The 14,025-nt window shown below is 35.1% G+C and overlaps 1 protein-coding gene across 1 annotated transcript; it reads right to left on the bottom strand.

Moving 5' to 3' along the window:
- Positions 1-7,841: 7,841 nt before the first annotated feature.
- On the bottom strand, positions 7,842-9,026 carry LOC117319644. Its single transcript, XM_033874419.1, has one exon. The coding sequence runs from the start codon at positions 9,024-9,026 to the stop codon at positions 7,842-7,844; it is 1,185 nt and encodes a 394-aa protein (XP_033730310.1).
- Positions 9,027-14,025: the final 4,999 nt, after the last annotated feature.

Raw genomic sequence — 14,025 nt, 5'->3', positions numbered from 1 at the left:
TTGATAAAATATACATTTCTTTGCAAGCACTACAGTACTACAATCAAGAACATGTATCATATGACATTGATTTTGAAAATAAAAAAAAAAAGGGATGAAAAAAAGCGGCCTTCGTAGGATTCGAACTGGCGTCGTGATAAAAAGCTGAGGTGAGACTAAACCATTAGCCCACTCGGCTATAATAACCGTATTAGATACATAACATTGTAACAACCGTGACTCACGAGCGTGTATTATAGACACGAGCGTAAACCAATCTTACCTGTTGTTGCATAGCAAACATGGTAGAATTATTAATTATGCATTGTTTTAAAGTATATTGCAGCTAAACACATTATCCATACCTTAAAAATTATACTTTCTTTTAAAATTGTAGTAGTATGTACATACCTATGTCATCCAGAGTATATATTGTTGTGATATCACATCACAATGCACTATCAAATTAGACATTAACCCGATTTTCAATCATGCCTAGCACGACATAGATCAATACTAGTACTTTGATATTATTGTAACTTTCACATAAAATAGTTTAGAAAAGCTCTCGAATTCTATAGTTTCTGATTTTTTTTTTTATCTAATTCAAATAACTTTATATTGAAATGTCTGTTTTCAATGTTTTTGTACCTAACTAACATTTACCAGATCAATTGTATCTCACATCAAAACATTAGTGGAGGGGGTTCAACCTTTTGGTTATTTCATAAATCTTTCTCGGCACAAGTGTACTGAATAACCTTAAACGATATGAAATCTATACATCCGTGTCAAACTAAGGTGTCTATCGTCATAATAGCATACCACCACACGAAACACTATCAAATAAAACATCTACAGGCTTTCAGTCCATCATGATAGCTATAGGCGATAAAAAGTGTTCTTTCATTCATTCACGAGGCACGAATTGCATGAAACTTATAACATAATTCATCTGAAATTTATAAATAATCGCCTAAATCATGATCACAAACTGTTGTCGATGTGTGTATGACCGAATACAGAAAATTGGAGATAATATCCAATTTGCATATTTAAATTGCTCATTTAAATATGACGTAAAATTTGAGCATAGTAACATTTAAAATATTGTTGTGATGTCGGTTCTTGCCCACCATCCTCCCTTTAGTGCCGTTCTAATAAAGAACTATTCAAGCCGGAAATCTATGTGATGAGTTCATTTGCACATACACATGTATTTTGTTATTGTTACTTGAAAATCAATTGTTCAGCATTAATAAAAAGAACAGGTCCGGAGTTGTTTTTGTAAACAAAGAAATATGGACCCTACTGGTGTTTTACTCTCTTTCTAACATTTTGGGAGAAGCAGAATTTAATTGATATTTTTACGGAAATTGTTTCCGGTCAAACGTATGGCGAACGTTACTATACGTATGCTAGGGAATGGTATATGAATATAATGAAACTTATTTTCTGTCTAAACGTCCATAGACACAGAAAATTATTTTCTAAATGTACGAAATTTAATATGATATATATATCTGCTGTCTGACTTTCGATAAAATTTGTAAATTTATGTATTTCTAAATCGAAAGGTTAAAACACCTCTTCGATGACGATGTGGTGGGGGTGTGGCGTTGTGGGCGGGCCCATGTACGCCAGTCGCTCTACGATGGTATTAAAATAGCCCACGTTATAGTTTTTTTGTCGTGGGAGGGTGACCGAAGGGAGCCAAGAGGCTTACTATATACTTGTGTTAAAAATTTATCTTTATATATTGATAGGTTATCTTTGCAAAAAAATTTAAAAAAAAAGTAAAATCGATAGATATATGTATTTGTTCAAAAGTGAGATTATTGTCGTATGTTGATGTTCGAATAGGGGTGATATATAATGTGTCTGTTGTGTACCCCGGGTCTAAGGCCACCAGTTACACCCGACAGTCGAGGACGTCACTGCTTCCGTAAGGTACAGTACTTTGTCCTTTTGCCGGGCTTGGCTGGAGGTATAGATGGTCCGGGGCGTCCCTATAGTGTATGCGGGTTTTTATCTTATACTAATGTATGCAAATTATACAGTATGAGAAAATGTAGAAAAAAGCGGCAATAGAAGTTTTATAAAAGAAAAGCAAAAGATTTAACATAAAAAGGAGGAGAAAAATCATTTAGCTGTCTAATACTTATAAAAAGTAATTTATTGTTACGTGAGGGCTAATGTACCCAGCTTATTTAAATAATTACGTAATAGCTACGTATAAAATGTATCAGTTAAAAACATAAAAAAAAAATCAACTAATTCCTCTGCCACAGGAATAGTTGTCTGGTATCATTTTGATGAAACAAAATATTTAAGTTATTTTGGTTGCCAGGCGGACTGTGTCCTTTAGTGTCCTGGCCAAGAAAGTGGGATAAAAAAAAAAAAAAAAAAAAAAAAAAAAAAATGATACGATGCTGATGAGATTAATGTAATTGAATGAAGTAGAATTGAAGAAGTTTGGTTTAAAATATTACCAGCTATTATGTGGAGATGATATAAAAAAGAGAACAAAAATTATTACTTAACTATTTCCTCTGCCACAGGAATAGTTATCTCCATATGTAGTTTTCACTTTAATCTTATAAAAAATATCCTTATACCAGTAAGTACAAGGTATAGATTGTCAGGCGGGTTTGACCCATTTAGTGTCCTGACCGGTATTTCTTGGGAGTTGTCTCCCCTGGTCCACTACAGGATTAGTGGGGGGTTGACTCGTTTCACAATATATAAATAAAAATTTACGTGCGGAGCACTTATTATGGAAAAAGTTGGGTTCTTTATAAAAAGAAAAAGGTACAAGCTGGATATCAAGGGTTGTTAGTTGTTATAAAAAGAAACCTTGATTCCTGAGTTATATCGACTATTTTCTTAAGGAAATTAGTCGATGTACAAAGTATTATTAGTAATCTATTGCCCCGAAAAAAAAAGTTCAAATTCTTTAGCACTATGATAACACTTTTCCGAACATGAAGGCGATGGAGTATTCATGAGTCTATACATGAATATATATTTACTTAAAATATAAACTTTTGTATTTTAGTTCATATATTTACTTAGGGAGTAATTCCCTTTTAAAACAATTTGTATTAGGTGGGCTCGCCCTACATTCTCATGACTGACCTTGTGACCCATTTCCCGTTACTTCTTTCTAACCGTACCGGGATCTGAGCCACACACATATATATGCCATTAACACACGGGTGTGTTAATATTCACTGAAATGGCTGCTGTGGGGTATAATGAGAAGTGCGCTAGTGATTGGGCAATCCCCTACCAACAGGACACACCTCCCATATATACCGTCACCTGTATACTTCATATCGCTCACCCGTACCTGTATATTTGTATCGATCCACCTTCATGTTGGGCTGACTTAAATTGCTAACCGCCAGCGGTGTTACCAAGTGTAATCTAAATTCTATTTATCCTATCTATAAATGGGAAAAAGAAAAAAACCTACTGAAAGGCTTATAATGTTATCCCTATTAAAGTCTATACGGTAGAAAAAATACCTCCCTATTTATACGGGCTTTATTTAATAGTTTAAAGAAATAGTTCGTGTATACTGTCGCAGCAGTATCACGACTCCCCCCTTATTTATTCAATACAGTTATTTATCAGAAATGATAGAGTGGGGCATGAGGACATTAGCGTATGAGTGTGCCGTGCAATACGTCACACCCCTAATTGCCGTATTCCTCCTGTATACACTATAATTAAAAATCTAGGCCTATTCTAAGACATAATAATAAAAAGAAGTTCTACTTCTGAGATAGATGCATATAAGACGAAGATGAGTGAAGATGAGTCAAGAGTTGTAATGCCATGTTATGGCATTATATAAATTCAATGTTAATTAAATTATTTAAAAAGTGACCTTATAATTTAGGACACCATTGTTTGATGAGACAGGTCCCTGTGCCCCTCGTCATTGTGTTGGGGACAGGTATTGTCTTACAAAGGATGATAAAAGGTTTAAAAGCACGTGACAAGCACCTAGATTTTGATGGTTATTTTGAAGAAAAATAAATTGTATTTATAGCATATTTGCTATACCAGTCTTAGAAATATATTTGAGTACTGCCGTAGTAGCTTTGGGATTGTCTGCAAATAAATTTGGAAATATATTAGTTAATGTGGATGGCTGTATGTCCATATCCCGGAATAGCCTCTGCCTCTGTATATAAAAACGATCACATTTTAATAAATAATGCTCAATGGTTTCTGGTACGTTGCAAGTTTCGCAAAGACCGTCTGTATGTAGATTCATCTGAAATAGATAATGATTTAATCGGCATTTTCCTAATCTTAAACGTGTATATGCAGTGACTAATTGTTTGTTATTACAGATGATTTTTTTGGTAAAAGTTTTCAGAATTGGCATGTGTTTTTTCATTGATTTGCCGATATCAGGATCTCCCCAGTATGTTTGCCAGCAATCAAACATTTTATTCTGTAAAAAGGAATGTATTTCTCCTTTTACTAAAGGTACATGTATGTCAATTTTTTCTGAGTTTAAAGAACTTTTGGCCTCGGCATCAGCCATGTCGTTTCCATGGATACCAATATGGCTTGGTATCCATGCCAGGGATACAGTGCTACCTAAAATAGATGATAGTTTCAAGATTTCGTATATAATCGGGTTTGTAATTTTGTGTTCTGGTGTTTGTAATGCTTGTAGTGCGCTCAGTGAGTCTACAAGTATGACGGAGTTATCTGCCGCTGTATTGGTTAGAAACTGTAAAGTAAGTTGTATGGCTGCAAGTTCCGCTGTCATAATAGAAATATTATTACTCAATCGGAACTTATTTTTAATGTCTAAGGCTGGAATGACAAAAGCACATCCACATTTTTGAGTATTTGGATCTTTAGATCCATCTGTATATATATGTGTTCCTTTAAATGAGTCGATATAAAGTCGTGTTGGAACTATGGCGTCTGCAGGAGACATTGATTTATTTACGGTCTCGTGTAAGTCTATATTAATCATCGGTTTGTTCAGGGTCCACAATGGGATTGAACTAAACTCTGCTGTATGTACGTTGATGTTACCCAGCTGAAAAGTAGATTGGATATCTTTTAGACATGTATAATACGATTTGTATGAAGGCAGTATTTTATTTTCATTATATTTGAATTTGAAGTCATTTTCAAGACTTTCCAATGTAGGGTGCGCCATTGTCAGCCCCTCAAGTTTTAATTGATATTTTGCGATGATGGAATTTCGGCGTATTTGAAGCGGAGGGTCTCCAGCCTCGGCTTGGAGACTAGAGAGTGAAGTTCCCTTCATGGCATGCAGACAGGTAGCAAGACATTTATATTGTACAACATTTAATTTTTCTAATTGTGAATTACTGGCCGAGTTGTATACTGCGGCACCGTAATCTAGTATACTACGTATTAGAGTTTTATACAACGTCAATAATGTATAGCGGTCACACCCCCAATCTGTTCCTCTTAAATACTTGAGTAAGTTAAGCCGTTGTTCACAACGTTGTACAATATTTTCGATATGTGGACCCCAGGTAAGTCCACTATCGAAGTACATACCTAGAAATTGTATTACATTTGCGAGTGATATTTTTGTGTCTCCCATTTGTATTTCTACGTCTGACAATTTTGAGTGTAAACTCGCACTTTGTTTTTTCCTGAAAAGAACACCAACTGTTTTTGTTTTTGATATTTTGAAGCCCCATGTGTTACACCAGTTTAGTATTTTTGTTAATTCTGAAGATATACAGGTACTTAGAAATTTGATATTTCTGTGTGTTTTCCAGATGGCGCTATCATCTGCGAACTGAGAAATATCTTTTTTATTGTTCAGACAGTCTGATATATCATTAATACATATATTAAAAAGAGTTGGGCTGAGAACTGAGCCCTGGGGGGTACCGTTCTCTAGATAGTGGGTATCGGATATTTCATTTCCGATCCGTACTTGTATAAATCGATCCTGTAAAAAATCTTTAATAAATGCATACATATTTCCATTTATTCCAATATTTTTCATTTTATACAGTAAACCATCCCTCCACATCATGTCAAAGGCCTTTTCAAAATCTATGAACACTGCTAGTAGTGACTCCTTATTTAAATTGGCCTTTCTAATTTCGTTTTCTAATTTCACCAGTTGGTCTATGGTACTTCTATTTTTCCGGAACCCGCATTGATTTACAGATATGACACCTTTCTGTTCTAAAAACCATTTCAACCTGTTGTTGGCCATTTTTTCCATAATTTTGCATAATGTGGAGGTGAGTGATATTGGTCGATATGATTGTGGTAAGTTAGGGTTTTTCCCCGATTTAAATATGGGTATTACAATTGAGTGTTTCCACTCTGTCGGGAGAACACGTTTTTCCCAGACCATATTTATAAAATCCAAAACTACTTTTTTGGCAGACACAGATAATTGTTTGTACATGTTATATGTAATATTGTCATCCCCCGGGCTAGTCTCTTTAGTTTGAGACAGCGCTTCAATAAACTCCTGAAAAGTAAACATATTATTAATATTACTTGTGCATGGCACTGTATCATTTACATAATCTGAGTATTGTTTATCAAATTCAGATTTATTTTTAATAAAATCATCTGTATAATTAATTGTTTTACTTACTGCAGTGTAGGTTTCTGCTAAAAGATTACATTTTTCAGTATTAGTAATTACATATCTATTAGTAGTGGTATTCAATAATGCTGGTATTTGTTTGCTGGTATTTGAGGTTTTCATATTTCTCACTGCCTTCCATACTTTTGCTAGAGATGTGTCTTCATTCATATCATTACAAAGATTTCTCCAGTATTTCTCTTTAGTTTCTAATAGTGTTTGTTTGGATAATTCTCTCTTACGCCGATAATCTTGTAAGTTTTCATTGTTAAAATCACGTCGGGCTTTATTATATGCCCGGTGCTTGTCACGTACAACCCGAGTACATTCCCCGTTCCACCACGGTACTGCAGATCTATTAATTGTTTTTTTCTGCTTTTTCGGAACACAGCTATCAGTAATGTTTATAATGGTATCGATAAGTTTAGTGTGGCTGCTCTCGACATTACCGTCTAAGAGTGCGGGAGTTACCTCCCTTGTACTGGTGGTTTTATATCTTTCCCAGTCAGCCTTGTGAAAATTCCATCGTGACTTGTTTACAGTATTATTTAAAAGTGGTTTACATTTATAAATTGTTAAAACAGGATAGTGATCACTATCAAAATTATCTGGATATACATTCCAGGTACAATCTCCCGCTATTGTGGGAGTAACTATTGTCAGGTCTATCGGTGTTATATCCAGGGTAGCTGGGCTCACTCTGGTTCCAGAACCATCATTTAGTAAAACAAGATTAGTATCATTTATGAACTCATACAAAACTTTACCCTTGGGGTCACACCTGGTACCGCCCCAGAGAGTATGATGACTATTAAAGTCTCCACATATAATATATGGGGTATCTATATATTTGTTAAGTTCTGTATAGTCAGATACAACATTTGTCTTACATGTATTGTATATATCAATTATACTAATTGATTTGTCGTTTAGTTTAATAACAACACCGATAACTTCCATGACTTTACTTGTAATGTTAAGTTCGTGATAATTTAGATTTTCACGTACATATATAGCCACCCCGCCCTTTCCGTCTAAACGGTTTTTTAATACCGGTGGATAAAAACCTGGAATATGAAAACTAGTGTTTTCTTTTAGCCATGTTTCCTGTAAACAAATGACGTGTATATCATGTCTATTTTCAATAAATTTTAAAAACTCGAATCCATGTTTCGCTATGCTCCGGGCATTCCACTGTAGGATGCCTATACCCGTGGTGTTATTGGTAGACATATTATTTCACGAGTGTATCGGGTAACATTGTGCTGTCGAGCTTGACTCCAAATATGGTTTCAGCTTGACTAAGTACATATATAAGTATTTCTGTCCAACTAGAACCTTCATTGATTTTGGCGATGACAGAGACTGCTAACTGTAGTAGCTTTTTGATAGGTACTGTCACCATAGGTTCCTGTGGGACAGTAACTGACGGACGGACGGACGGACGGTGGGACTGACTTTTAGGGATGTTGAAATCAGCTACCCCGGAGTACGGTACGGGGTTAATTGTTTCCGGTGTGTTTTCGGAGACTGACTGTGCATACGATTTTTTTTTATATTCTTGTACCGCCTCTCGACGTGAACAATGTTCTGTCACCTGTATTTTTACAATGTCTACAGCCTTTTTCCTGGCCGTACAACCCCCGTAGGCGGCACTGTGTGCCCCTCCACAGTTTACACATTTTAAGTCCTCGGACTTACAATCGGCCACTTTGTGGTCCCCCCCACACTTCTGGCATCGTAATGCCCCTTTACAGCGGGCAGCTATATGCCCGTACCGGTTACACTTGTAACACCTTAGTGGAGGTGGAACGTACAGTTTTACTTTAAAAATTCTGTAGCCAACGGCTACTCGCTCCGGTATATCTTTTGTACTGAAGGTCAGTCGGACAGTGGTACTGTTTTTGTCACTGTCGTACTGACGGCCCTTCATACGAGTAGCCCTTGTGACCCCATCTTCACTGAGACTCTCTACCAGATCTTTATCGGAAAGTTCAGTGCTTACACCGTAAATGACTCCCTCTGATCTATTAGAGGTTAACGGAGTTTTGACCTGGATTTTAAACTCACCAAGCTGCTTTAAGACGAGTAACTTTTTCTTTTGGGTGGTGTCCATACACTTTACTAGGAGGTCTCCATTGCCTAGTCCCCTGATGGCTCTGGTTGGATATTCTAGAGCTCCTGTAATAAGTTTTTGAATTACAATGGGATTTTTATTTGCAAGTTTCACTTGTTGACATTTTATTATAACAGTGTCATCTGTTTTTTCACTCACCTGGTTGTATATTGGAGACTCTTGCCTCATTCTTTTCATCTCTTGTTTTGGAGTTGTACTCTCTCCAGTATATAACTCGTAGTCCTCGGACGAGGTGTTATCAGTAGACTGTATACTGTCCATATAATGGTCATCTGCACTCATCTTCTTATCATTCAACTGACGACGGACGTTGGCCTATACGGACAAATAACGCACGAAGCAAACAGCCGGAATACGTAAGACGACGGTACTTATGACGATTTGACGACAGACGACGGTAAAACGAACGGACAGACAGACGACAGCCGTCACACAATGGACGACTAAAGACGGACAATGCAACAAGCAAGATATCGCTGATGATAATACGCAATGCGTACGGTGAAATGAAGGTGTCGGCGTGGCCTAATGGCTCAGTACCGGCGCCCTCCCAAACACCGATATGATTAGAATCACGTCGTACTGACCACTGGTCAGCAAAACGAGATAGTAACACCTCTTCGTCTGCTAAACGTTCTGTTATATATAACAACTGATGGACAGTGGCCGAGGTAAGTCTCCAAACGAGACCAAGTGTGATTTTCCTGGCTTGCCTGGGTTGTCGCATGAACAAAGCCCCCTAATGGTAATACCGCTGACACCTGACCTCTCTAAGACGGCTCGGAATTGTACTCATCTATCTCTTGGATATGTTTTTGTTTACTATACGGCCATTGATCATATCTTAAATAGTGACTATTATTAAATAGTTTTGGATTTATTTCAGAAAATTAAGTGGAATTATATGTGTACATACAAAATGTAATCGGATATTGATAACCGTTGATTAAAGTATGTCATTAGTTTGTGCGTTAACTAAATAATGTGTCTATATATGGTTAACAAGGTAAGTGATTATATGTAGGGGTGATGTTGCCTCGGACAGTTGAATAAAGCTGGCAAACATTTACTCTAAAAGTACATCTTAACGGTTTATAAAAGGGATGAACAAAGTATCATACAACAGTTCTTTTGTTGTGTATAACTATTATACTACAATGAAAAACGAGATAATGTCTAAATTAACGATGTTTCGTGTTTTGGCATGTTTTCATGACGATACACGGCCTGGTTTGACACATATAAAGTTGTTAATTATCTGTATATATTTTCAAGGATAGCAGTTTGACAAAGCTATATAGTTTCAATCTAGCACAAATACGAATATGCTGTTTAAGTTTGTTAGATGTTTAAGGAGCTTGTCAGAAATCCATATTTTTCTCAAGAAATCAGTCCATTACATCAATCTCATTCGACCGAGGAATTGGTTTGTAACATGATTTAGTTTACAAAATGCCTCTACAGCGGATCGAACAAGCGACCCTCACGAAGGTCACAGGCCTAAGATATTAATTAAAATTGCAAAATATCCGAGTCCGATTTGTATATCCTGCAACAATACACGAATCAAAGTTGGTTATTTCTATTCTACCATGTACTGTTTAGCTCTGAGATCTACCTCTTTCTAATAGAAAAAGGGCAAGGAAACCCCGGGAAAACCTTGTAATTTATTTCTTGAGTATTGCATTATTTTGTTGATAAAATATACATTTCTTTGCAAGCACTACAGTACTACAATCAAGAACATGTATCATATGACATTGATTTTGAAAATAAAAAAAAAAAGGGATGAAAAAAAGCGGCCTTCGTAGGATTCGAACTGGCGTCGTGATAAAAAGCTGAGGTGAGACTAAACCATTAGCCCACTCGGCTATAATAACCGTATTAGATACATAACATTGTAACAACCGTGACTCACGAGCGTGTATTATAGACACGAGCGTAAACCAATCTAACCTGTTGTTGCATAGCAAACATGGTAGAATTATTAATTATGCATTGTTTAAAGTATATTGCAGCTAAACACATTATCCATACCTTAAAAATTATACTTTCTTTTAAAAATTGTAGTAGTATGTACATACCTATGTCATCCAGAGTATATATTGTTGTGATATCACATCACAATGCACTATCAAATTAGACATTAACCCGATTTTCAATCATGCCTAGCACGACATAGATCAATACTAGTACTTTGATATTATTGTAACTTTCACAAAAAATAGTTTAGAAAAGCTCTCGAATTCTATAGTTTCTGATTTTTTTTGATCTAATTCAAATAACTTTATATTGAAATGTCTGTTTTCAATGTTTTTGTACTTAACTAACATTTACCAGATAAATTGTATCTCACATCAAAACATTAGTGGAGGGGGTTCAACCTTTTGGTTATTTCATAAATCTTTCTCGGCACAAGTGTACTGAATAACCTTAAACGATATGAAATCTATACATCCGTGTCAAACTAAGGTGTCTATCGTCATAATAGCATACCACCACACGAAACACTATCAAATAAAACATCTACAGGCTTTTCAGTCCATCATAATAGCTATAGGCGATAAAAAGTGTTCTTTCATTCATTCACGAGGCACGAATTGCATGAAACTTATAACATAATTCATCTGAAATTTATAAATAATCGCCTAAATCATGATCACAATCTGTTGTCGATGTGTGTATGACCGAATACAGAAAATTGGAGATAATATCCAATTTGCATATTTAAATATGACGTAAAATTTGAGCATAGTAACATTTAAAATATTGTTGTGATGTCGGTTCTAGCCCACCATCCTCCCTTTAGTGCCGTTCTAATAAAGAACTATTCAAGCCGGAAATCTATGTGATGAGTTCATTTGCACATACACATGTATTTTGTTATTGTTACTTGAAAATCAATTGTTCAGCATTAATAAAAAGAACAGGTCCGGAGTTGTTTTTGTAAACAAAGAAATATGGACCCTATTGGAGTTTTACTCTCTTTCTAACATTTTGGGAGAAGCAGAATTTAATTGATATTTTTACGGAAATTGTTTCCGGTCAAACGTATGGCGAACGTTACTATACGTATGCTAGGGAATGGTATATGAATATAATGAAACTTATTTTCTGTCTAAACGTCCATAGACACAGAAAATTATTTTCTAAATGTACGAAATCTAATATGATATATATATCCGCTGTCTGACTTTCGATAAAATTTGTAAATTTATGTATTTCTAAATCGAAAGGTTAAAACACCTCTTCGTCTGCTAAACGTTCTGTTATATATAACAACTGATGGACAGTGGCCGAGGTAAGTCTCCAAACGAGACCAAGTGTGATTTTCCTGGCTTGCCTGGGTTGTCGCATGAACAAAGCCCCCTAATGGTAATACCGCTGACCCCTGACCTCTCTAAGAGTGCTCGGAATAGTACTCATCTAACACTGGCTACATATCTCTTGTATATATATATAGAATTATATATAGAAGTACGTTAAATAGACAGTATATGACATTTCAAGAAAAGAAACAGAATGAAATAAGAACAGCAAAGAATGACCAAAGAAATTCTGGAAAATATTAAATGAAATTGAGGGTTCTCCGAAAAAAAAACAGTAATGAAATTAAATTCCATGACTTATATGACTATTTTAAAGATATCAACAAGGGAGATAACGCTGAAGACAGTTTTGATATTGATGATTTAAATGATGGAAATGATGAGATTCGAATTCTAAATGATGAAATTACTTTTGATTAAATAAAACAATCTATTCAAGGATTGAATAATAATAAAGCAAGTGGTATTGATGGGATTATCAATGAATATATGAAAGCCACTCTAGAATTATTTATTCACGTATATCACAAATTATTCAATATTGTACTGAATACTGCATGTATACCAGAGTCATGAAAAATAGAGGTAATAAAGCCCTTGTATAAAAATAAAGGGGATCCAAAAAAACCTAGACAACTATAGAGCAATAAGTTTGGTATCTTGCTTAGGAAACGACTTCACGTCTATTTTGAATAACCGACTAAGCAAGTTTTCTGATGAAATTAATCTCATTAGTGGTGCTCAATCCGGTTTTAGGAAAAAACACTCTACTGCAGATAATATTTTTATATTACATTCTCTTATATCTACTTATTTCTCGCTTGGCAAAAAAATATATTGTCCCTTTGTGGATTTTCAAAAGGCGTTCGACTCTGTATGGCGAATAGGACTATGGAACAAAATTCAAAAAAGTAATACTAGCGGGAAAATTTTGAAAGTCATCATAAATTTATATTCTGATACTAAAGCATGATGTCGGGGTAAAACAAGGCGAACGTTGATCCCCCTTTTTATTTGCACTTTATCTAAATGATTTAGAAGATTTTCTTCAAGAGAATGATACTAATTGCCTTCAAACTATTCAACAATTGGGAGATGATATTGGAATATACGTAAAATTATTTCTTATTTTATATGCAGATGACACGGTTATCATGTCTGAATCAGCTGAGGGACTGCAATCTGCTTTAAGCACTTTCGAAATATATTGTAATGAATGGAAACTCACAGTCAATACTCAAGAAACCAAAATTGTTATATTTTCAAAACGAAAGGTTAATCCAAACATGCGTTTTTCACTTTGCAATGAGGAGCTAGAAATAGTAGAATCTTTTACATACCTTCGGGTTGTATTTAAGTATACTGGCACTTTTGTAAACGCAAGGAGTAAACTAGCAGAACAATCGAAAAAAACTTTGTTTGCTGTTTATAAAAATATCAGGAACATTACATTACCAGTTGATTTACAATTAAAGATTTTTGATTATCTTGTACAACCTATACTTTTATATTCAGCTGAAATATGGGGTTTTGAAAATACAAATGTTATTGAGAAAATTAATTTGTAATTTTGTAAAAATGGATGAATTATGTGAAAACTTTATTTTTTGATACTGGTTTGAACTTTGTATGGAATTTACAGGAAACTTGTACATTAACGAAAGATAATTCAAAGTTTATTCTACAGCAGAGACTTCAGGACCAATTTATTCAGAAATGGTTTAATGATGTAGATGTGTCATCTAGAGGACTGAATTTCAAATTGAAGATTATTTTACTAAATTGTGTATTGTTGCAGGATATACAAATCGGACTCGGATATTTTGCAATTTTAATTAATATCTTAGGCCTGCGACCTTCGTGAGGGTCGCTTGTTCGATCCGCTGTAGACGCTTTTTGTAAACTAAATCATGTTACAAACCAATTCCTCGGTCGAATGAGTAATTTTTTCA

Source organism: Pecten maximus, unplaced genomic scaffold, assembly GCF_902652985.1.
Source record: "Pecten maximus unplaced genomic scaffold, xPecMax1.1, whole genome shotgun sequence".
Classification (NCBI taxonomy): Eukaryota; Metazoa; Mollusca; class Bivalvia; order Pectinida; family Pectinidae; genus Pecten; species Pecten maximus.
Note: the sequence above shows the minus strand (reverse complement) of the source record. Positions and strands in the feature narration are given on the sequence as shown.